The sequence below is a fragment of the Phyllobates terribilis genome, unplaced genomic scaffold, assembly GCF_046119375.1.
Source record: "Phyllobates terribilis strain yellow unplaced genomic scaffold, ASM4611937v1 Scaffold_2__4_contigs__length_985480577, whole genome shotgun sequence".
NCBI classification, from domain to species: domain Eukaryota; kingdom Metazoa; phylum Chordata; class Amphibia; order Anura; family Dendrobatidae; genus Phyllobates; species Phyllobates terribilis.
This window is the reverse complement of record NW_027362762.1, coordinates 922,394,390-922,420,645: the sequence shown is the minus strand read 5'-3', so window position 1 is coordinate 922,420,645 and position 26,256 is coordinate 922,394,390. Positions and strand designations below refer to the sequence as shown.

Genomic DNA, 26,256 nt, shown 5'->3' with positions numbered 1-26,256 from the left:
GACATTGGTGTCTTTAACAGAATTTTGCATAAAGGTGGACTGATATTTCGGGCTTGTTTGTCTGACATCTATTATATTATTATTATATGTGGGGAAAGGGGAAAAATCCTGCCAAATCTCTGGCACCAGGTTATCTCCAGTATGAACAAACAGTTGATGATTTGGGGTCCACTATGCCCTTTCCTTCTTATTCCCAACATATACCATTGATGAAAAGTTAGTAAATCCTATAAATATTAACCCCTCAATGACCGGAGCATTTTCAGTTTTTGAGTTTTCATTTTTTGCTCCCCTTTTTCCCAGAGCCATAGCGTTTTTATTTTTTGGTCAATATGGCCATGTGAGGGCTGATTTTTTGCAGGACAAGTTGTACTTTTATACGCCATGACTGGTTTTACCATATCATGTACTGGAAAACGGGAAAAAAATTCCAAGTGCGGTGAAATTGCAAAAAAAATGCAATTCCACGGTTGTTTTTTGAGTTTTTTTTTACCACGTTCACTGAGTGCTAAAACTGACCTTGCATTATTATTCTACAGGTCATTACAAATTAGTAGACACCAAACATGTATAGGTTCTTTTTTGTATAGGTGGTGAAAAAAAAATCCAAAGTTTGGTAAAAAAAAAAAAAATGGTGCCATTTTCCGAGACCCGTAGTGTCTCCATTTCTCTGGATCTGGGGCCGAGTGAGGGCTTATTTTTTGCACATGGAGCTTATGTTTTTATTGATACCATTTTGGGGTAGATCCTATGCTTTAATCACCCATTATTGCATTTTATTGCAATGTTACGCCGATCAAAAAATTGGAATTCTTGCGTTTAGAATTTTTTTCTCGTTACGCCGTTTACCGATCGGATTAATTTTTTTTTTATTTTGATAGATCGGGCGATTCTGAACGCGGCAATACCAAATATGTGTATGTTGGGCTTTTTTTTATTATTTTATTTTGAATGGAGCAAAAGGGGGGTGATTTAAACTTTTATATATATTTTTAAAAACATTTGTTTTTTACGCTCTGCTTGCTTCAGTAGTCTCCATAGGAGACTAGAAGCAGCAGCAGTCTGATCGCCTCTGCTACATACAAGCGATGAGCAGATCGCCTGTATGCAGCAGAAATGCTCATGTGTTATGACAGCCGACCACTAGGTGGCGCTCATAGCAATTAAGACATGACAACCACAGGGGTCTGCTGCAGACCCCGGATTGTCATGCCACCCCATCGGTGACCCGCGATCATGTGACGGAGTCACCGATGGGCGGGACTAATGCCGCGCTTCTGGTGCGGCGATGTTAAATGCCACTGTCAGAGATTGAAAGCGGCATTTATCTGGTTAACAGCCGCAGGTGGATCGCGATTCCACCCGCGATTGTTGCGGGCACATGTCAGCTGTAAGAATCAGCTGACATGTTCCCGGTTCAGTGCTGACTCAGCATCGGAGCCCCCGCTGCACCGGGGGTTACGACGTGATGTGTACTATTACGTACTACGTCGTAAAGGGGTTAAATATTTAACCAGCCCTGTTGAACCCTTCAGGTTTGGGAGACTTTTATCTAATGTGTATGAAAACCAGTAAACCAACTTAGAACTTTAATCCCACCTTAAAACAAGCCAATTAAAAAGTAACTCATGCACTGAACCTTTAGAAAACACAAAGCCAAATAACTCAATGAAGACCCAACATACAGAAACCTCAACCCCCATAGAATTCAAGAATTTTGCCTCAAAAAAACTGTTGAAACATGTTGTTAAGTACAATACTGGGTTCGCATCACATTTCTGCTAAATGATCTTGACTCCATTGGGCGTCCCATCAAAAACCATCTAAAAGATGGATTTGGACATTCAGTCCATGGTGCCATAGAATTCAATGACCAAACATAGTCCAACGCATGCTCCATTTGAAGTTTTGTCCATATTTGTCATTGAAGTGTACTGAAAAAGGTATCCTTGCAAAAAGGCTGGGTTCACAACATATTTGGATAGCATGGTCATGGAAGCTCCATCTGAACCCCCATCTAAACAGTATTTGTACCTGTCCTCCATTGAAACATATACTTCAATCATCAATTGGAGTTCAAAGCATGCAACTTTGGACTCAATTTGAGGCTTTTTTAGTGTTTATCAGTCTTTGTAGTGTACTGAAAAAAAGCTCAGAGTCCAGTATTGCATGTTTTGGACTTCATTTGATTATTGAATCCTAAGGATCCATCAGGGATTTACCTTGAATCATGTTTTTCAGGGACTCAGATAGAACTACTGACAGAATTTGAACATATGGTGGATATGTGATGGCAACTCACCCTAAGACGAAAGTATAACTTGAGGTTACTGTGCCGTAATCCAAAGTCTGTAACAGACACCCCCCATTTTACTATGAACCTTTTCTAATACCAGTGTCTTCTGATGTGGCAGAGCTCCCACCATTCAGGTCTCAGGGCCATAGTCAATTGTTCCTTCTGTATCTCCTATAGCTATTACATATTACCTATGCAAATAATTTAAAAAAATATATTTTTTTTCTATGAATTTTCAGAATTATCTTCTTACCGAAATTTTTCATAAATATATTCCCAACGTGGCTACCGAAGACCAAAGATTTGAAACCTAAGCTGATGGTTTTGGACTTGACCGCTTTGAGATATCTAAAACTTTAAGAAGCGCAGGAGGGAACAGCATGTGTGTTTCTTAATTTAAGCTTCTTAAATTCTTAAGTCTATGAAATGCAATCTACACACAACTTGATACTCACCATGAATTTTCTAGTAAAGCCATGTTAATGTTGGCATTCGACGCTGTGGAAAAAATCTAAGGTGACAAGAAGCAATTACGTAACTTTCACCAGGGGAATAAGCTCTGGGCAATTAGTGCTTTGAGTCGGTTGTTTAATTAAATACTAAGTAGCACACCTGCAATATGTCGACACTTTGAGACCTGTTTGCTTTTTATGCTACTTCGCTGTTAGTTTAATAGTTAAAATTGAGCCCGTTATAAGAGTTTATGCACAGGGTGTTATGTAACTACAGAAACTCTTTGAGAAAGTGGGAAAATATAGAAGAAAGTTACTGGCTAAAAATGGAAAGGTATGTTAAAAAGCCCACAATAAGCCTTGTTCATTATTGTTAATGATGTCTATGGTACTAAAGTAACTGCTAACATTATATATTGATGATATGTGTTTAAAACTTTTTGTTGCCTGGGGTAACAGAAATGTATTGCGTGCCACTTTGAACCCATTGGTTGTCATCCCAGATCTATCACAGAAGTAATTTCAGAATATTTTGGGGTCTTCAAAAATTGAGATACAGTGGGGAAAAAAGTATTTAGTCAGCCACCAATTGTGCAAGTTCTCTAACTTAAATAGATGAGAGAGGCCGGTAATTGACATCAGAGGTAGACCTCAACTATGAGACACAAAATGAGGAAAAAAATCCTGAAAATCACATTGTCTGATTTGGAAAGAATTTTTTTTCAAATTTTGGTGGAAAATAAGTATTTGGTCAATTACAAAAGTTCATCTCAATACTTTGTTATATATCCTTTGTTGGCAATGACAGAGGTCAAGCGTTTTCTGTAAGTCTTCACAAGGTTGGCACACACTGTTGCTGGTATGTTGGCCCATTCCTCCATGCAGATCTCCTCTACAGCAGTGATGTTTTATGGCTGTCGCTGGGCAACACGGACTTTCCACTCCCTCCAAAGGTTTTCTATAGGGTTTAGATCTGGAGACTGGCTAGGCCACTCCAGGACCTTGAAATTCTTCTTACAAAGCCATTCCTTCATTGCCCTGGTGGTGTGCTTGGGATTATTGTCATGCTGAAAGACCCAGCCACGTTTCATCTTTATTGCCCTTGCTGTTGGAAGGAGGTTTGCACTCAAAATATTACGATATATGGCCCCATTCATGCTTTCATGTACACGGATCAGTCGTCCTGGACCCTTGGCAGAGAAACAGCCCCAAAGCATGATGTTGCCACCCCCATGCTTCACAGTAGGTATGGTGTTCTTTGGATGCAACTCAGCATTCTTTCTCCTCCAAACACGACGAGTTGTGTTTCTACCAAACAGTTCTACTTTGGTTTCATTTGACCATATGACATTCTCTCAATACTCTTCTGGATCATCCAAATGCTCTCTAGCAAACTTCAGATGGGCCCGGACATGTAATGGCTTAAGCAGGGGGACATGTCTGGCACTGCAGCAGCTGAGTCCCTGGCGGTGTAGTGTGTTACTATTGGTAGCCTGTATAACATAGGTCCCAGCTTTCTGTAGGTCATTCACTAGGTCCCCCATGTGGTTCTGGGATTTTTGCTCACAGTTCTTGAGATCATTTTGACCCATGGGGTGAGATCTTGTGTGGAGCCCCAGATTGAGGGAGGTGCAGGGCGGCAGTTTGTTTCTGGTGTCCTTCGAAAGCTCTTTGGTCTTCACCATAGTAAAGTTTGAAGTGTGACTGTTTGAGATTGCGAACAGGCATCTTTTGTACTGATAACAAGTTCAAACAGGTGCCAGTACTACAGGTAATGAGTGGAGGACAGAGGAGCCTCTTAAAGAAGAAGTTACAGGTCTGTGAGTGCCAAAAATCTTGGTTGATTGTAGTTGACCAAATACTCATTTTCCACCAAAATTTGAAAAAAATGTCTTTCCAAATCAGAAAATGTGATTTTCAGGATTTGTTTTCTCATTTTGTCTCTCATAGTTGAGGTCTACCTATGATGTCAATTACAGGCCTCTCTCATCTTTGTAAGTGGGAGAACTTGCACAATTGGTGGCTGACTAAATACTTTTTTTACCCACTGTATATCTTCTTATTAAAGTAGAGTCGAAATCTCAATTTCAATGTCCAAATTGGGTGAGACCAATTGTTCATCACCGTTCTAACATCATGTGTATGAGAGTTGATATCAGGGGAGAAAGGGTCAGACCTGTTGAAATACATCGCCCAAACCTTTTATTTCTCTGGGAGTGGTTTCTAGTTATGACTAGCTCAGCTCTTCCCAATGAAAACCTATTGTTATTCAGCCAAGGCGAGTGTGCATGTATATGTGCAGTCAGAAGAGTTAGCTATCTAAGGTGTTTGGGCAACTTAAAAGTCATTCCATATGACAAGTTTTAGGAAAGTGCTGTTCCCTATTAAAGAGGTTGTCCAAGACTTTAACATTGATGTCCTATCCTTAGGGTAGGTCATCAATGTCTGATCGGTGGGGGTGCGACAACCGGTACCCCCGCTAAACAGCTGTTCTCGATACCGGCAGCGGCACAGCTCCATTGACTCTATAGTGGCCATGGCTAGCTATTGCACAGTTGCCTCCTATTTAAATCAATAGGGGGTGGATATGCAGAACCCAGCTATGGCCACTATACAGTAGACGGAGCTGCACTGTGAGCTCCGTGTCTGAACAGCTGCAGCCACCGTCGGCACCGAGAACAGCTGATAGGCGGGTGCACCCCCACCAGTCAGGCATTGATGGTCTATCCTGAGGATAGGCAATCAATGTTACAGTAATGGACAACCTCTTTAATAGGGAACTGCACTTCCTAAATGTAGGGTATGAAAAATATTTGCTCACAGGCCGCCGGTCTATGTCACACCGCACAAGGTGAGGGCCGGGGAGAGGTGAGTATTATTATTTTAACTGTTTTGTTACAAAGACCAATGGGGTGATCTATGCTGAGATATTAAAGAAGCAGGTGGATTTTCAATGGGAGCCCCATTAGAGTTGTTTTTGTAGATCTCATAGGTTACAGGCAGAGGCCTAACTTGAAGATGCCGTCCTTCAGAGCGCAATCTGTAATTCTAATGTCTTCTTACGTGGTAGATAATGCAGACTTTTGGAACCCTTGAGGCATCAGGGCCTGTGTGAAAATGTTACCTCTACATCTGCCAATAACTATGCAAACCGTTTAATTGATTAATAGATTGATGGGCGTTAATTTAAAAAAATCCTTGCATTAAGGTCCGGTTCTGTACACAGTGGGCATTTTATGGAAAGATAAAGAAGATACTTTTGAACTTAAAAAAAAACAAATTTTAATATAAATCTAGTGATGTATTTCTTACTGGGCGTTCCAATATATAAGCACAAAAATATGCACTCATATTTATATACATTGGTATTACAGACCCTATAACCACAGTTTCTGCATGGAAAATGTCTGTAGATGTCTGCTCATGAAGAATTAACCGCAGCCTTTATACCGTGCTCTGTCATACATTCCATCAATATGTTTTCTCCATTTACAGGACATCTCCTTGGGCTTTCCCATGATGATTCAAAATTCTGCGAGGAGAACTTTGGCTCCCTGGAAGATAAACGTCTTATGTCATCTGTCCTAACAAGCATTGATGCCTCCAAACCATGGTCAAAGTGCACCTCAGCGACAATCACAGATTTTTTGGATGACGGCCATGGTAAGCGCCTCGAAGTGCATAAACTGTCAAGTATATTCCATAATTTTAATCACTGACAGTCATGAAGTCAGCATGCAATTTATTACTTTGGAAGTCTGTTTCATTAAAAGTACTTCCTATGGTAAATGCTAATGGTGCTGGGTCAGGAATATTATCCGTCTCTGAAATGGGAGCTAAAATGTGTTAAAGTTGAGCTTGTTCTAATGCATGAAAATTGACATCAGTTCATAAATGTGAAAGAGAACCTGACATGTCTTTAAAAAAATGTTTCAAGAGAGGGATCAAATTTTAGCTTGGACTCTCTTAAAATCATAAGCAGGAGTGGGTAGGGATGTAGCTAGTGGTCAAACTACTGGGACATGTGGACCAGCTTTGCATCCTGGAGGGGCTAGCAAGCCAATAATGATGGTTCAAGGGTATAGGTATATAGGGTTAGGGTCCACTTTCACCCCAGCTTTTACTGGGGTATTGTTTGAGAGACTAGGGAAGGTTCTCTACGATGCACTTTCAAAGATCAAGGAGTCCATATACTGCTCTTACACAGTGACCCAGTAGATATGGGTGGCCCACTACCACACTAAAATTAGCTTCCTACTCGCGCATTCTTAGAAAAGTTACATTTTTATTCCCAACATTGAAAGACTCATAGAATGTTAGAGTTGGAGGGGACCTCCAGGGTCATCTAGTCCAACCCCTGCTCAATGTTGGATTCACTAAACAATCTCCGACAGATGTTTGTCCAGCCTCTTTTTGATTGATGGGAGTTTAACCAATGGGACCTTTCCCAGAACAAAATTCCTTTTAGGGTTATTCTCAACACTAGAGGATAGATGCTAACTTTATAAGGAGTCCGACTGATCTAAAAGTACATGGCATGGAAATGTCCTGTCGGAATGGAGCAGGACGTGTCAATGCATACTCCATTAATTGTCTATAAGACTGCCGAGGTCAGTTCTGTACAGAGCTTGGCATTTTCCAGAAGTCCTATAGACAATGAATGCAACTGTGGCGTACGTGAATGGCTAATGCTTCATTCCGACAAGGCATTACAGAGCCATGCCCTTTGGATTAGTCGGACTCCTGAAGCTTAGAACGTTATCTACAGGAGAGGTGATAACTTTCAACATTGGGAATAACCCTCTAAGTCAGTGGTTCCATACCTTCCTTACTATGAGAGCTACATTCAGCTCTGAGTGAGGGTCAGGAGCCACATCCAGAGTAGTGACATCCAGCTCATACCTTCCCACCCCCACACAGTAGTGACACACACAGCCCCCATTATCAGTATAATGACAGCCAAAGCTTCCCCATAGAAATCACATTAAGGCAGTATACTTACAGCCAGGGGTTCCCACTAGAGATGAGCGTTGTTCTACTCGAACTGTTCGCCAATCTCAAATTCGAGCTGTTTTGGGCGGTGTTCGAGCCGTTCGGCGAACACGAACAATTTGATAAAAATTCGGCTGTTCGAGGTTATGTTCGATAACTGTTCGTGCACCAAAATCATAACTGGATTTTTTCTCAGTAATGATGAAAATTAATGTTAATACGCAGTTTGAGTGTACAGCGGGGTGGGGGGAGGGGCAGGGGATGGATCTCTGCAGGAACAATGAAGATCTCCATTTTTTTTTCTCTTTCCCGCATTTGCAGTGGGGAGGTGCAATCTGTCAGCCTATCAGCAGCGCACACACGGAGCGAAGTGCTTTTTTTCACACAAGCAAGGGCATGTGTCATTGGCAGTGTATGTCACATGTCCTTGCCCTATAAGACCAAGCCATTTTCCCCGTCGCCACCATTTTCTCACTGCTGCAGCTGCGTGTTAGACGTCACCGCTGTTGCTGTGTGCGCTATACCTTGTTAATTTCAAGCCAATTTTCGCACAAATATACAGATAGCTTGGGAGTAGGGAATAGTTGTGATTGCAGTCCTTTTAAGGACTAGGTTACAGCATTTCCTACGACTTTTATCAGGGAGGTCTGTGCTCTTCAATAGATAGGTTGTGGGAGTAAAGACTAATTGTAATTGGAGTCCTTTTCAGGACTAGGTTACATCAGTTCCTATCAGTTTTTTGCCAGGCAGGTCTGTGCCAGTGCTGTGCAAGTTTTTTTCACAGCATTTGGCTGAATCTAGCAAAGCTAATCCTTTTTGGCCTATTGCAGAGTGTGTTAGTCAGTGGAGTAGCCTATCTGTGCTGCAAGATATACCACCTGTGTATAGAATACCAATTTTTTTACTGCACCTAGTGAAGTAAAATCTTTTGGGCATAGCATAATTCTATTAGTCCATCTATACTGACCTCCATCAGGTTGCAAATTAAAACTAATTTTTATCTGCATCTACAGTACCTCTGAAAAAATATTTGGGCTTCTAGCTGTGTGTGGGACTTGTTGTATTAGTCCATCTATACTGACCTCCATCAGGTTGCAAACTGAATATATTTTTTTCTGCATCTACCTCTGAAAAAATATTTGGGCTTCTAGCTGTGTGTGGGTCTTGTTCTATTAATCCATCTATACTGACCTCCATCAGGTTGCAAACTGAATATAATTTTTTTCTGCATCTAGCTCTGAAAAAATATTTGGCCTTCTAGCAGTGTGTCGGACTTTCTCTATTAGTCCATCTATACTGACCTCCATCAGGTTGCAAATTAAAAATAATTTTTATCTGCATCTACAGTACCTCTGAAAAAATATTTGGGCTTCTAGCTGTGTGTGGGACTTGTTGTATTAGTCCATCTATACTGACCTCCATCAGGTTGCAAACTGAATATATTTTTTTCTGCATCTACCTCTGAAAAAATATTGGGCTTCTAGCTGTGTGTGGGTCTTGTTCTATTAATCCATCTATACTGACCTCCATCAGGTTGCAAACTGAATATAATTTTTTTCTGCATCTAGCTCTGAAAAAATATTTGGCCTTCTAGCAGTGTGTCGGACTTTCTCTATTAGTCCATCTATACTGACCTCCATCAGGTTGGAAATTAAAAATAATTTTTATCTGCATCTACAGTACCTCTGAAAAAATATTTGGGCTTCTAGCTGTGTGTGGGACTTGTTGTATTAGTCCATCTATACTGACCTCCATCAGGTTGCAAATTAAAAATAATTTGTATCTGCATCTACAGTACCTCTGAAAAAATATTTGGGCTTCTAGCTGTGTGTGGGACTTGTTGTATTAGTCCATCTATACTGACCTCCATCAGGTTGCAAACTGAATATATTTTTTTCTGCATCTACCTCTGAAAAAATATTGGGCTTCTAGCTGTGTGTGGGTCTTGTTCTATTAATCCATCTATACAGACCTCCATCAGGTTGCAAACTGAATATAATTTTTTTCTGCATCTACCTCTGAAAAAATATTTGGCCTTGTAGCAGTGTGTCGGAATTTCTCTATTAGTCCATCTATACTGACCTCCATCAGGTTGCAAACTGAATATATTTTTTTCTGCATCTAACCCAGCCAATAGTTTTGGCCTAATACCACAGTTTGGCCACTCAGCTCTGCTCGGTTACCATCCATTGTTTTTTTGTGCAAACAACTCCAGAGTTGTGAATTAGTTAACCACCAAAATGAGTGGAAAAAGGCCTGCTGCTGGTGGAAAGGGGAATAGGCGTGTTGGGTAGGGGAAAAAAGGTTGTGTCCGTGGGGTAGGTGTTAAAGCAACAGTAACATCTGCAGAAGAAAGACCATCTTCCAGCCAAACTAAAATGTCTACTTCTTTTAGCGGACAATGTGATAAGATCCCTTTCTTACGGCCACGCCAATCGCTACAACTTCCAGATGAGGCACAAAAACAGCAGGTGCTTCAACGGATATCAAGTGCTCCTTTAAGTGGGCTCTCGTCCACATCAACTTCAACATCACAAATACTCCAGTCCTCAAAGGTGTCACCCAAATCACACTTGCTTCCTCACAGCTCCCAAATCTCCAGCTGCCCGTCTGAGTATGAGGTAGAACAGATGGTTGAGTCTGCAGAGCTGTTTACTCATACTATAGCCTGGGAATCAGAGGTCGACTCCAGCGCTTCTGTGAATCCAGACGAGGAAATGATCTGCACTGATGCCCAGAATCTTTATGAGTCGGATCCAGGACCAGACGCAGAAGGTTCTGACCATAATGTAGACCCTCATTCCCAAACTGTAACTCCTGTTGGTGGAGACAATGAGGAAGACGATGATAAGACTCAAATACCTGATTGGAGCGACAACTTTAGTTTTTTGTCAGGGCAGGAACAGGTTGGCTCTGAGGACGACGGGTGTGATAACACACAGGGTGATGATGATGAGGTTGGAGATCCCACTTACTGTCAACCCACAGTCAGCCAAGAGATGAGGTCAGCAGAGGAGGTGGAGGAAGATGCTAGTGACGACGAGGTCAGGTTGCGCCTTCCTGGACAGAGACGTAGTACTGCAAGCACGTCAACAACTGCATCCTCAAACACAACTCTGCCTCTCACCACAAGTCGTGGTGGCTCTTCAGGTCGCATGGGTGCTAAGCCTTGCATAGCCTGGGCATTTTTTCAGATCGATAAAGATGACCCAACTCGTGTTATCTGTAACATTTGTCAGCAAAAGCTAAGTAGAGGCCAAAAAATACATAGTTTGAGTACTTCATGCATGAACCGGCACATGGACATGAAGCATAAGTTGCAGTGGGAAGCTCAGTGTGCTACAATGCGGCCTAGCCGGCCGGGCCAACCACCGTCTGCCATATCTTGTGCATCCGCGGCCTCTTCATCCTCTGTGACTGGGGGGACAGCAGTCACACCTGTTTTGGGGCGCAGACCTGCCACCTCTTTACCCGCAACAGCCAGCGTGATTGGCAGGTCATCATTTTCTTTGGAGGTGGTAACAGCAGCTGGTGTTGAGCGCTGTCCGACATCGATAGCACCACCTTTGGATCAAGGCAACCTAACATGTCCGCCTGCATCTTCCTCACAGACCGGCAGTTTGCCGGGGACACCCTTATCAACCCCGTCTAAGCACAATAGCCAGCCCTCGGTCCCTCAGATGTGGACAAGTAAAAGACCATTTCCTCCTAGCCATGAGAAAGCTAAGAGGTTGAATTTCACCATCTGCAAGCTCTTGGCTACAGAAATGCTGCCTTTCCGCCTGGTGGACACAGAGGATTTTCGAGACCTTATGTCCGTCGCAGTGCCCCAGTACCAGATGCCCAGTCGGCACTACTTCTCAAAGAAAGGTGTGCCTGCGCTCCACCAGCATGTCGCACATAACATCACCGCTTCTTTGAGAAACTCTGTGTGTGACAGGGTGCATTTCACCACAGACACTTGGACGAGTAGGCATGGACAGGGGCGTTACATGTCGCTGACTGGGCACTGGGTAACTATGGTGACAGCAGGACAAGGGGCTGCTGTCCAAGTCTTGCCGTCCCCACGAGTTGTGCGTCAATCCTCTTTATGTCAAAGTTCCTCCACTGCTTCTGCCTCCTCAACCTCCTCTCGGTCTTCCACCTGCACCCAAAGCCTGTCTGGTCATGCCACAAGCTTTCTAACTGCGCAGAAGGGATCCTGCACACCTCCTTACTATGCTGGCAGTAGGGCTCAACGTCATCAGGCGGTTTTTACATTGAAATGTCTTCGAAATGTGAGTCACACAGCTGAGGAGTTGTGGTCAGCTCTGGAGAACCAATTTCATGAATGGTTGTCTCCACTGGACCTGAAACCAGGGAAGGCCGTGTGCGACAATGCTGCAAACCTGGGTGTGGCCCTTCGCCGGGGCAATGTCACACACGTGCCTTGTATGGCTCACGTGTTGAACCTGGTTGTCCAGCAATTTTTAGCCCACTATCCCAGACTAGATGGCCTTCTGCAGAGGGCACGGTCGCTGTGTGCTCACTTCCGCCGTTCGCATCCCGCAGCTCAGCGACTTACATCTCTACAGAAGTCATTGGGCCTGCCACTTCACCGGCTAAAATGCGATGTGCCTACCCGGTGGAATTCAACTCTGCACATGTTGCAGCGACTGTGGCAGCACCGACAAGCCCTGGTGCAATACGTTCTGACGTATAGCCTGGGCCAACGAGATTCAGAGGTGTGGCAAATCACGCTGGAGGAGTGGTCTCAGATCAGGGACCTATGCACCCTTCTGCACAGTTTTGAAATGGCGACGAAGATGTTTAGTGCTGACGATGCCATTATCAGCATGACTATTCCGGTGATTTACATGCTGGAGCACATGTTAAACAGAATTCGGAGTCAGGTGGTGGCACAAGAGGAGGTGGAGGAAGTAGAGGAGGAGGAGTTGTATGCGGAAGGGCTAACATCTGCAAGGTCCAGACGGTCGGCAGCACCAAGGCGGCAGGCATGTGAGGGTGGGGGAGATGGTTTTACCAGGGCGCATGGTAGCAGCCAAACTAGTGAGGAAGGTGCAGGAGCCCAGGAAGAAGTGGAGGACGAACTGATGGAAGACTCATCAGATGAGGGAGACCTTGATCACATTTCTGTTGTGCGAGGTTGGGGGGAGAGGACAGAGGAAGGAAGCATGATTGTTACCTCGCCACCAACACAACAGGGACTTGGTGCTCCTGGATGCGCAACACACATGAGTGCCATCTTGCTGCACTACCTGCAACATGACCCTCGAATTGGGAGAATTAGAAATAATCCTGACTACTGGGTTGCCACACTGTTAGATCCCCGGTACAAAAGTAAATTTGCAGAAATTATTCCTGCCATAGAAAGGGATGCACGCATGCAGGAGTATCAGCAGAGACTGTTGCAGAATCTTACATGTGCTTTTCCACAAAATACCAGTGGTGCACGTAGTGAATCTCACAGTTCCAACTTGCCAACCGTGGGACCGTCAAGTGTTCAGCACTCAAACCGTAACAGAACCACAGTATCTGGTGGTAACATCAATTTTGCGGAATCATTTCACCACTTTTTTAGCCCATCCTTTGCAAGGCCACAGGAGACAAGAAGTCTGACACATAGTCAACGCCTAGAGACGATGGTACAGGAGTATCTCCAAGTAAACATTGAAGCCACGACTGTGTCACTGGACCCTTGCTCTTTTTGGGCTTCCAATCTGGATAAATGGCCGGAGCTAGCCACTTACGCCTTGGAGATCTTGTCATGCCCGGCAGCCAGCGTTCTGTCTGAACGTGTGTTCAGCGCTGCTGGTGGTGTGCTGACAGATAAGCGCACGCGGCTCTCCACTAATAATGTAGACAGACTCACGTTCATAAAGATGAACAAATCATGGATCCGAAACGACTTTTCTACCCCTGTGTCATCCTGGGGAGAGTAAAACCTTGATGATTGTTTAAAATCACCCTACCAACCGTTTTAAGCTTTCAAATTACTAATCATGTTTATCTGTATCTTGACTGGAAAATAATTTGGGCTTTGTAGCAGTGTGCAGCACTGATCCTATTAGGCCATCTATAATAAGCTCCACCAGATTTAAAATTAAAAATAATTTTTAGCTGCATCTAGCCCGGAAAATAATTTTGGGGCTCCGAGATGCGCAAGACACATAAGTGCCTTCTTGCTGCACTACCTGCAGCATGACCCTCATATTGTCAGAATTCGAAGTAATCATGACTACTGGGTTGCCACACTCTTAGATCCCCCAAACTTTTCGATCAACCTTTTCATTTTAATAAAGACCAAAAAAATGGTCATTTTTGAAATTATAAGCATTAGCAGGTTGTTAGAAACTGAAATCAAACAGTTTTCAACTCAAAACTTTATTCTAGGTGATGTTACATTTTCACATAGGACCCCTTGTTCGAAAGGAGCTTCTGAACTCTCTCGTCCATTGAATTTGTCAGGTTTTGGATGGTTTCTGCTTCAATTGTTTTGCATGAGGACAGAATACCCTCCCAGAGCTGTTGCTTAGATGTGAACTGCCTCCCGCCATCATAGACAGTCCTTTTAATGATGCTCCAAAGTTTCTGAATGGGGTAGAGGTCAGGGGAGCATGGGGGTCACACCATAAGTTTGTCCCCTTTTATGCCCATATCAGCCAGAGATGCAGATGTTTTATGTGCAGCATGAGATGGTGCATTATCATGCAGAAAAATGATCTTGCTGTGAAATACACGGTTCTTCTTCTTGAACCATGGCAGGAAGTGCTGTTTGAGAAAATCCACATACATTATGGAGTTCATCTTTAGCGCCTTCAGGGATCCTAAAGGGGCCGACAATCTCTCTCCCCATGATTCCAGCCCAAAACATTACTCCACCTCCTCCTTGTTGGCGCTGTAGCCGTGTTTGCGTGGGGTGTCCATCAACCAGCCATCCTCCACTCCATCCATCTGGACCATCGAGCGCTGCACGGCACTCATCCGTGAACAAAACAGTTTTGAAATCAGTCTTCATGTAATGTTTGGCCCACTGGAGCCGTTTCTGCTTGTGTGAAGTGGATAGAGGAGGTCGACAGGATGGCGTATGCACAGCTGCAAACCTCTGAAGGACCCTGCATCTTGTTGTTCGGGGGACGTTGGAGGCACAAGCAGCTTCAAAAACTTGTCTGCTGCTATGACAAGGCTTTTTTGCCGCTGCTCTTTCAACCTGACGTAATTGCCTGTAGGAAAGAGTCCTCAATTTGCCCTTATCAGCACGCACACGTGTGTACTGTGAATCAGCTACATACTTCTTGATTGCCAAGACACTTCATCCTGATCATCGCACAATGTTGATTGTAGTCATGCCTTGACCTAAACACTCCACAATTTGTTGCTTCTCAGCAGCCGACACATCCTTTTTCTTTCCCATTTTGGCAGAAAATGTAGGCTGCTTAATAATGTGAGATAGCCTTCTTAAGTAGTCTTGCCTTTCATTGGACACACCTGCCAAACTAATTAGCACATGTGTCTGCAATTGCTTACAGTGATATAAAGAGCCCTGACACACATCACCATCAATGAGTTTAACTGACAAACAAACAAATTCTTCCCTTATCACTCCTAAACACTTTTTGCATAATAATTTGGAACGCGGTGTACATGTGCTTTTCCACAAAACACCAGCGGTTCACGTAGTGAATCTTACAGTTCTAACTTGCCAACCGTGGTCTGTATGGAGTTGTTCAATAAAGGGCCCAAAATTAAGATAACATAGATGGGAGAGGTCTCTATGAATAGGAATTTCTAAGTATTTGATACCCTGTGAGGGCCAGGCAAAGGGAAAGTTGGACTGGATGGAATCCTATATGGATTTGGGGAGGGAGACATCGAGGGCCTCAGACTTCGCTGCATTGATTTTAAAATTTTACCATGTAACAAAGTGATCTATTTCAGCCATAACAGCATGGATGGATATATGTGATTGAGTGATATATACTAGGACATCATCAGCAAATAGAGAGCACTTGTACTCGGTGCCTCCCACCTCAATCCACCTAATATTGGGGTTATGGCGAATTGATGAGAGCAGGTGCTCTGTCACTAGGATGTATAAGAGAGGGGACAGAGAACATCCCTGCCTTGTCCCATTGGTGATTGTGAAAGGTGATGAAAATGTTCTGACGCGCCCCCTGGGCCTTGGGACACCCGGAGCCGGACCCTTTTTGGTGGATGCTGGTGGTTGTAGTCTCCGTGGCGGCAACCCGGTTCCGTGGCTCAGGGCGGTCAAACCAGTGGCGGAACTATTTATGTGGTTTTGATGTTTAAATGTCCGACTACGCCACCCGTGGATTGCGGTCAGAGTGAACCGCCGCTCCAGGGCAGACCGCTGAGGCTGGTGTTGTGGGTGCAGCAGAGCGTAGCATAACTCCCCACGGGAGGAGTATAGCCTCAGGGCAGTGTATGCGGAGGATGGGGGTGATGGTGCAGGGCAGCAGCAGTAATGACACGGAGTCAGTGATGCAGTCCAGGGCCTTTACTCACAGTTCTTATTATCCAGACCACGTCTGCAGGTAACGGCTGCCCACGTCGTACTGTGCTCACCAGGTGAGGGGCTCAGACAACTCCCAGATAACTTTGGAGCGCTTCACAGGACCCCCTTTGTGTGTCCTTTGTCTGGCCTTTCTTACCAACCCTTCTGTCCGGCTGCCTCGGGCCTCCTCTTGGTAAACTTGGCGCCAGTTTCCCTGACCCTATGTGGTGCCTTCCTAGCGGGTGTAGCGAGGGGCTGCGCCACATAAAATGTCACAGCCTCCTGTTTCTAGCTGAGGGTCGTTTCCTGCCTCCACTAGTTTCGGGGACCGGTCTCCCCCTTTGGCCTGACCCCTCCACGCAGGTGGATTCTGGCGTGCGGTGGCGACTCGCCCGTCCGCACCCCTGAGATCCCTTCGTTCCTCGTTCCTGGAGCCTTCTCCGCTCCTCTTCCTTCCTTCTCCCTCTTCCAGGCCTGGGCCTCTGTTACTAGGCCCGCCTCTGGAGCAGAGCTCATGCAGAGCCCCTGCTCCCTGCCACTTCTGCTCAGACTTCTCTGCACTGAACTAAGATGGTGCCCACCTTTTATACTCCCTTCTCAATGCACCCAGGAACTGCTTCCTCCCTGCTCCTGCACTACAGGGTTCCCCTTCCTCAGTGTTCCCTCCCCCCACTCCAGCCAGGGACAGGGACTGTCGTGCCCATCTCAGGGGCATATTGGTCGCCCTGCCCCACGGCAATGTGGTGTAATGCATGCAGGTGTCGGGTCCTGATCCACACTACATCCTTACCTGAGAGTGAGATATCACACCTCTGGGTGAGGTGCAATACCTCTGTAGCAACCGAGCCCTCAGGGTGCTACAGTTCCATTTATCTTCAGCCTAGGTGACGTATTGCGATACAGGGCCGTGATTTTGGCTATAAAAGGGTCCCCTAGACCCCTACCCCAAGCTTTTTAAGAGAATCATATATGGCGTGCCAGGAGACTCTATGGAATGCTTTCTCAGCATCCAACGAGAGTATCTAATTACAAATTTTTAACTGCATCTAGCCCAGGAAATACTTTGTGCCTAGTAGCAGGGTCTGCTAGTCAGCGGATTATCCCGGCTGTTAAGCAAGCTACACCACCTGTAGTTTGGACACTTCATTTTTTCAAAGGAAATGCTTCGGGACCATGGGATACTCAGTGAAGAGCATCAGGAGGCACCCCAAGGCATAGGGGCTGGTACTGGCAGTAGGATGCCTTGCGGTGGACAGCCGAGCTCGATCCTTATAAAAGCTTTTTAACTGCAGCAGCTTTAGTGGACGCTACTGGAGCTGGAATTACGCGGCTGCTGGCATGAGACTTGCCCTCCAATAGATCCTTGTAAATGGATTTAAAGTGTATTCATTCAAATTAGAGAGACAATTTAAATTAAAAAGCTTAGAGCTGCCTCCACCACAGGGGGGCTCGCTCGACCCACCAGCGGACAGGCACCAGTATTGGGAGAGGGGGGCTGGCCATCAGGGTTCACCGCGGCTCTGGCACAAACCCGGCGACACGGAGGTGGCACGGGCAGGAGCGGACTGGCCGTGTCGGCTTCTCGCTTTTTGGATTTTAGAAGGGCATGACATGCCTATATCTGTGTCTCCCCCTCCTTTTACTCCTCCACCTCTTTTATTTTCGCATGACTATATGTACTTGTCACTTTTCCATGTGTTAGTTATGTCTTCTGAGCAGTTTGTCAGCTTTTGGACACCTTTGAAGGTGTTTTCTATGTGTTTCTATGTGTTTTTGTTTGCCTGCCATTGGTTTTAACGGTGTTCGAAGGTGTTCGACGAACAGTTCGACGAACAGTTCGGCGAACACACGGGTGTTCGACGAACCGAACCGAACTCGAACACTACGGGGGTGGCTCAACACTAGTTCCCACTTTACCCCCATTCGGTATTTTCAAATCAAGCGCTCCCACCGCTGTCGCTTCAAGCACATCCCCTGACTGATAGTATTATTCTATCTCCTCCTTATAATACTTTATTTACCGCTCCAACTACTAGACCAGTATATTCTTCTCCAGATCTTCCCCCAAAAGTTTACCATCTGGAGACCAGCTCTTCACAGCTGTTTGGTAGACCTGGTGCTCATGCACCAATTCGTCAACGAACCATGAGCCAGACGTCATAGGCCTGTGAGCCACATGTGGCCCCTGCGCCACAGGTTGAGGACCCCTGCTACAAGGAATGTTGCCTACCATGAGTTATTGAAGGAGACCATATGGTATTTTTATAATTTTTGTCATTTTTGCCTGCCCCCAGCTATAAGAACTGAGCTGATGGCACACATATGGCACCATTCTAAAAGACTAGGCTTATAAATGTGTTTAATCTTTGTAAACCACAGGATCTATTTTCCAGAATTAGTTACGCAGGAAACTAACTTTCATCCACCATAAAATAATATTTTTTTTTAGCTTTTTAATCATCTGTCCTTTGAGGTTTGTGGGCGATTGACTGAAATTAGTCTGAAGAAGCCTGGCATACCACAGAGACAATTTTAGATCCTATTTTGCGAAGATGGAATTTGATACGTCTGGTGCCCAGCATTGTCTATTACTCCACTTCTCACATTCCATCTCCCTAGTGTCGGGGCAGTTGTTACCAATTACTGAGCGAGCAGGAAGCGTTGTGGATTATGTTTTGGTTATATTTATTATTATAAGTATTTACAAAGATTGGTTTAAACTTCTCATCTATTTCACTATTTGGTTCCTTAGAACTTACTTAACGATTTTGACCTTTTTTAGGTTTTACTTTTTTTAATTTGTGCCATGAGCGGATAATTGTCTTTTTGGCTTGGATTTTTTCAGAATTTTTTCCTATTTATTTATCAATTCATCTAGTTTTAAATTTGACTAATTAATAACTATATAAAGTGAAGAATCTCAAGAGCTTCACATTGTGTGCCCCCCATATATGCTGAGCTGTTTTGAAAGGGGTCCGGCAGGACTCGCCAACATGATGTCAAAACCAGAGGGACCTGGTGTATATTTTCAGTAGGGGGACACATATACACTGACAAATTCCACTGTAGTAAATTGGAGGAACTAAAATTTAAAGGTTTTTTTTCTATTACATGAAAAATTCAAAATACATTAAATATGAGTTAAAATATAAAAAAAAAAATGTATTTGACTTATATTCAATCCACTGTCAACAATACACTGATCTCTCTCCATTCTCTGCTCTATCTATACACATGACAATGGGGACCAATTTACAGGGGTCAACCTAATTGGCGTCATTAGCGTTAATTGTCTCTTATAGTCAACTGTCAAGACAACCAAGTGTCATTGGTGTAGGGAAGCAAACCAAAAACACATTAAAGAGGTTGTCCACTACTTTTCCATTAATGCCCTATCCTTAGAATAGGGCATGAATGTTTGATCGGCTGGGGTTCCGCACCCGGCACCCCCATCAATCAGCTGTTATCGGTGGTGGCAGCGGTTGCAGCCGGCCGGAAGTACTTATTTGCGGTGCTTGGCCGTCTAGCTGTAGTGGCAGCTGCGCGGTACTGCACACACTGATAACAGCTGATCGGCGGGGTTACAAAATGTGGGACCCCGGCCGATCAAACATTGATGCCCCATCCTATGGATTGGGCATCAATGGAAAAATAGTGGACAACTTCTTTAAGGGCTCATTCAGATGTCATTTCTTTTTCACGTACGAGAATGGACTGAGTTTCATCAGTGATTTTCATCAGAGCTTCACCAGATTTTCATCAAAGTGTCATCCGAGTTTCATCAGAGTTTGGTGCAATTTTCATCAATTTTTCTCGTATGTAAAAAGAGGTTTCTCCATCTTCTTCTTTCAAACAGTCTGTGAAAATCGGACAGCACATGGATGGCATCTGAGTGCTGTCTGATTTTTTTCATGGAACCATTGCCAATTTTGATCGGACACTTGGATCAATATTGGATATGTCTGTGTGTGATCCACGAAAAATCATGAACAAGTGAACATCCCCATTCACTGTTATAGGTACGAGTGTTTTCCATGAGACACGTGGATAGCACTCATACACAAAAAAAATGATGTCTACAAGAGTCCGAAGTGGACAGGTGATCAAGCACAGACTGGGACCTGCTCATTCTTGACATCAGTAGGGATTCTTCACCATGCCTCTAAGACATGTCTGTTTGATTTGTCATGAAAGTAAATGTTGGAAAAACCCATCATACACTCTGATTTTTTCTGTAACCTAATGATCCTGTTGACTTTGGCATATAGACCTACTGGATGATGGTGAACCATTAGTGTTTTGGGAAGAGATAAATTGATCACAGCTACCATTACTGTACCAACTGGCAGACTCAGACAGAAGAGGTCCCTGTCCAATAATAATCCAATAGATCATCATAATACACAGCTCCTCCTGCATTGGAGCTGGTAGTGGCCCCTTCACCTCTTGGGCCCCTGTGTTGGGGCACAGGTTGCACCAATGATGTGTACACCTCTGTCTGTACCTGTTAGATCTTTTATAATGCAGCTTTGGGGATACATTGACTTTGCTGAAGGCATCCATGGAATTGCTCTATGGGACTAAAACATGCAAATTAGCTGTCTCCCCCAGAAAGAGAGAGTGCCCCTAGTGCCACCTACCAGTAACTACCAGCTATAGGTCATTGTTTGACCCTTTAACAAGTCTTGAAACCCATCCAGGGATAGTGAATCACTCATCTGCAGACAGCTGTTTCGGAGTGCTTTCCCCTTATCTGTGCAGAGTAGGGAGGTTCGGCTGGCCGAATAATATAGGGTAGGCGGCACTAGTAAGCTTTCTTGGGAGAGCTAATTTGCATATTCCTTTAAAATATTTATCAATATGTCAGTAATGTTTACATAATAGGCGAATTCTTGAGTGATAGATATTTTGGTTGTATTCTATTTCTTATCTATTGCTATACATTATGTTTAGTTTTATATGTTTTATAAAAATAAATCTAAGCGGTTTGTAATGTTCTTAGCTTGGAAATAATAATTCCTTTGTAGCTCAGTGTTTGCACAGTATAGATAACATGCATACTTATCTGTGTATTTACTCAAGCATAATTCCATTTATATGTTGAACTTGGTCCAAATGGCGTCTTGCGCTGATCTCCCCGTCCGTGTGTCGTTTTTTGGATGGCCCTGCTTATCGTTTAAGCATAAACTGATTTTGTCAACACAGCTGTGTTTTCACAACCATGACCGCCATCCCTTCTGCCTATCTGTATTCCATATGTCTTTTCCCTACAGAATATGATTTTTTTGGGCTTGATTTTGAGTTCCACGAGGTCTGCCAAAATTTTACATTGTTGATTTATCAATACTGTATGTTCCTTTCTCACAATGGTGACTATGTTCGCCGGTAATTAAACAGGGTATGTTCTCATGTAGTGGAATTTTTATCCTAATTTGAGAATGGAAATTCTGCAGCAGAATACAGTTATGGGAAAGCGAAGTAGATTTTCACTGCGGAAAAATATCCAAGTGAAATTGACATTCAGTGAAAATTCTAATGCTGCATCATGTTGATTCTTTCTGCAAATTTTGGTGTACAAGGTATATGTGGTCATTGCTGGCAAGAGAACGTCATCTGCAGTTATCATTTGCGCACTGAGGGATCAGATTACAGCCTATTGAATCTGGGGAAATCTAAGTGAAAGGGTATGTTCACACGCTGCATTTTTTTCTGCAGGAAAAAATTGCTCTCTTGGCTGTAAAGAAGTGGCTTAAAAGAAGCAGGTTTTGCTGCGTCTTTCAATACACTTTAATGCTTGTTGTTCCTGAGTTTTCTGCAGCAAATCCTGATACCTGAATTTTTGCACTTACTCATTGCTTTCTATGGGTGAAAAAACGCTGAAAGATTTGACAAGCTGCAGTTTTAAAAAATGCAGCAGTTTTCAATTCAAGTCAGGGAAAAAACCAAAGTGTGTTCATGAGATTTCTGAAATCTCATAGCTTTTTGCTGGTACTGTAAAACGCAGCTTTTAATTTGCCTAAAAAAAGCAGCAAAAAAAACGCAGCAAAAACACAACTTGTGAACATAGTAAAGATTGGTGCAGCTGATTTCTAGTAAGAGTTTTATATTATTGCAGAGCTGGATTCACAGCTACACTGCTCAGTGCTGCTGTAGAATGTTCTCAATGCTGTTGCTGCTTCTAAACGTGCACTATATAGAGACAGGTGAGCGGGAATCTCTCATGTCTGTATGTACAGTATTGTGTATGGCAGATATCATGGCAGCTAGTCTCCACACACTAGCTCAGAGACAACTGAAAATTGGAGATAACGCCTACAGACTGACTAACCGATGAAAAATGCAGGGTATAAGTTATATAATGGTCAGAAATAATGTTATTTCTCGTGAACATATGACAGCATATCCTGAAAAGTAATCTGAAATTACATATTTGTTTTAAGGGAGGGAAGGTATATATTAATAATGTTTTATTAAGGAATAGCTGTGATGCAGTTGCCTAATATTTTACCAGTGGCAGAGTTTCATTATAAGGTACTGCTGCATGTAAACCAGCCCTAATCCCAAACAGATGTTTTTTCTGCGACTTGATAGACACACACTTTAATATGATGGGCTAGAGATAATAGTACAAACTTTTACATATACTTATGTACTCAGACAAAGATTAACGGTTCTCAGGAAATCACGTTTTAACTTCGGAAATTGTAAACCCTGGATTAATACAGAAAAGTGCAACTGTTCTGAAATAGGGCGCTTAATGTGCGCCAGGCTGAAGTGTGGCACTGAATAAAATAAATAAAAGTGATAGGAAGACGGACGACTCATGAATTTATAAAGGAGCCACAGGTTATTGCTTTGAAATGTAAGGATATAGTCGAAGCCGACAGCTGCAGCATTCAGATATTTGGATGGGAAGTTATATGGGGTAAAGCACAGGTCCTGACTGCCATAGTTATTATTAAGAAAGTAACTGGAACAGGATTTGGAATTAAGGGGAAGGAGAAACAGTGCTGCGGGCACTTCATTCTTAGAATTGGAATTGGTGTGGGTCCCAGAAGTCAAATCTCTATTGATCATAAAGTAATGGCATTTAAAAAATAAATCAGCTATAGGTGTTCCCACCAGATCCAGCGCTGATGGTATTGGTGGTTCCTAGCCTTTATTTTTACAAGTGGCAGGCGTATAACCACTGCAGGCGATCACTTGCCTCAGTGGTCAAGTGCCATGCTTCTAGCATCATGGCTCCTATCAATCAGTGGTGATGCCAGGAAAGTACGACACATGAAAACTGTGGCTACTGTTGGGTTATAGCGTTGATACTCAAGTCACTTGTAAACAAAGACCGGTAGAACCTCTAGAACATCAGTGTGGAACATCAGGGAAGAGTAGAGGAGAGTATTGTTCATTTTTCACTGGGTAATATCTTTAATGTATAAATTAAACTATAAGTTGGCTTGGATTGATGGTTCTTAATCCCTTTAATTTATTTTCTATTGGACTGCCAGAGAAAGACGAGCGCAGACCCATAGGCAATGAATGGAACAGCGGCCATCATGCACACATAAGCTACACTCCAGACTGGGATGTAGATTCTTGTTCTTGAGGTTCCATAGCCTTATTCTTGTGATTACTGGAGGTCCCAGTAGTTGGACCCCTAGGAATTAGCAAGTTATCCACTATCATGTGGAAAGGGGATAACTTTTTTATGGAGGGAAGAAGAACTGTTTAACTTATGTGTTGGATTAGAGTGAAAAATATTAAAGTTTGAAAGTCCTTAGTGGTTGATACCTTTCTAGACAAGCTTTCGAGACTACTCAGGTCTTTTCATCAGGCATAGTATGTTACAAGTATTTGTTATCATCTTTTCAGGTAGCTATTAAAAGGTATCAACCACTGAGGACTCTCAAATTGTAATATTTAATATTTTTCTATCTACTGGCTAACACAGTACAAAGATAAATTTTTGCTATATCGGATTGTAATGATGATCTTTTTTAAAACTCGTATATAAAACAGTGAAGGGTCTCAATCAAAGATCAACTTTGACCTCCATTTTGGTACCTAGTTTTATTAACCAATATAGAAGGACGTTCCCATAAGCTTTTCACCATTTGTCCATCCCCTTTCTTGCTAACCATGCTATTTTCCTAAGGTCCTATGCAAGTTCCCACCACCAAGAAGGAAAGATCGACCAAGGTTAGGCTTGTTCTATCTGAGAGGCTCACTGTCTATAATCTTATAGTTGTAAGAAGTTAGAATTTTTCACTCAGTCCATTTTCTTTTCACCCCTCCTTCACGCCCTCCATACCTTGCTCATGTCCTCTCAATGTGAAACCTTCCAGAAGCAGACATTTTTGAGAGGTTTCAAGAGGATTCAAGGTGAACAGAGATTTTCCAACTCTACTTGTAGTCCGAGAGTCTCCCAGAAAATATTAGAGGAGAGTTGGTAAATTTGCATAATCTGGTATGTTCACCCTCTGAGAAATCATACTTTCTATAAATACGTTAAAGAAGCCTCTTCGTAATTCTGCTCCGCAAGTCAAAGAATGATGAAGACAATTTTTTTATTCAAAAGGGGAAAAAAAAGAACAAAGTAAATGTATTTCATTATTATTTCATCAGACAAGTCTTTCCTTTGTCATGTCCTATTAGTTTTCTGGCTCAGTTAATTATTCTGATAAAGAAATATTCTTTGTATTTCTTTATCAGGCGTAATAACATTAACCAAGGACCATGGCAGCGAACCATTGAAGTTCAGTGCCAGGCATTGCTTTGAGCTGAGTAACTGCTGGAAGTTTGTTTGAGGACACTGTCAAATAAACTCCGAGAACTTTCTATACTTTTGTTTAGGACATACAGATCGTGTCATTTATTTTTCCACTTCTCGGAGATAAATGACTTTTACATGTGGCTGCTACTGATTATTACGTAACCAACACAATTCTATTGAAACCGTCTCTGGATTTTAGTGATTTATATGCAAATGTTGGGAAATGAGTTGCCTAAGGTGAAGACAATGAAGATTTGACAAATAACGTTTCGTAGATATTTTTTTCTACCAGTTTTAGTCATTCATTTAACACAGACCATATGGTTTTTGGTGTCTGTAATTGGAGTGGATTTGAATTTACCATGCCTAATTAGGAAAATTGCTATTTATCAAATAAACATGTAAATGATTGCTTCAATGACCGTGGAAATTGATTCAGCCATTACTGAAACGCTTGAGGTTAAACACTCGGAAAAGTAAGGGTGGACTGAACAGTCAAGCATCCAAGTAGTGTCCAAGAGCCAAACAGCAAAGGGGGCTTATAGGCACGTCATAGGAAAGTCCCATTGCTTACATTATTCCTGCGACATCACCACATGACAAAAGCGGTCTGGTTTACTGTAGGCTATTTGTAGGTAAAATCAACAAGTCAAATCCAAATCAAATCATGTGGATTTGATTCGCCGCATTTCCTTTTGAAAGCTGAAAAAATAGAAAAATGTCATTGGTTCAAATCTGGACTTTTTTTTGCAAATCTGCAAGCAATTCACTGCAAAATATGCAGCACCGCATTATTTTCAAACTTCTTTGCTGATTTTTCTTCTTTTCAACAACAAATCTGTGCTCATTATTAGGGAAGAGGGGATCTGTGGATGTTCGGGTTCGTCTGAACTTTAGTCCAAAGTTTGGTTTGGGTACCAGAACTCTACCTGAACTTGAACCCGAACCCATAGAAGTTAATGAGGACCGGAACTTTGGTGCTTTAAAATGGTCAGTCTCTCCCCCTGGAACTCCGAACACTAAAACGGACTTCCAGGGGAAGTCTGTGTTCAGAGTTGAGTATTGGACACCTAGGTATGAAACCCGAACTTTATAAGTTGGGTTCACTAATCTCTACTAATCCTGAAGGTAAGTCAACTTCTGCACAGAAAAATTCCATGGCATGTGGATGAAAGTTGAAAAAGCGCATCCACTTGTCTACTAATGTAATATGCAGAAGATTCTCGAGATT

General features: G+C 43.0%; 1 protein-coding gene across 1 annotated transcript in view; it reads left to right on the top strand.

The window, feature by feature from the left end:
* Positions 1-26,256, top strand: part of ADAMTS5 (ADAM metallopeptidase with thrombospondin type 1 motif 5) — a 171,046-nt gene that overhangs the window by 65,743 nt on the left and 79,047 nt on the right. The window contains exon 3 of the mRNA XM_073668294.1: positions 6,244-6,411. Coding sequence (XP_073524395.1) covers positions 6,244-6,411 — 168 coding nt within the window. The remainder of the gene's footprint in view (positions 1-6,243; positions 6,412-26,256) is intronic.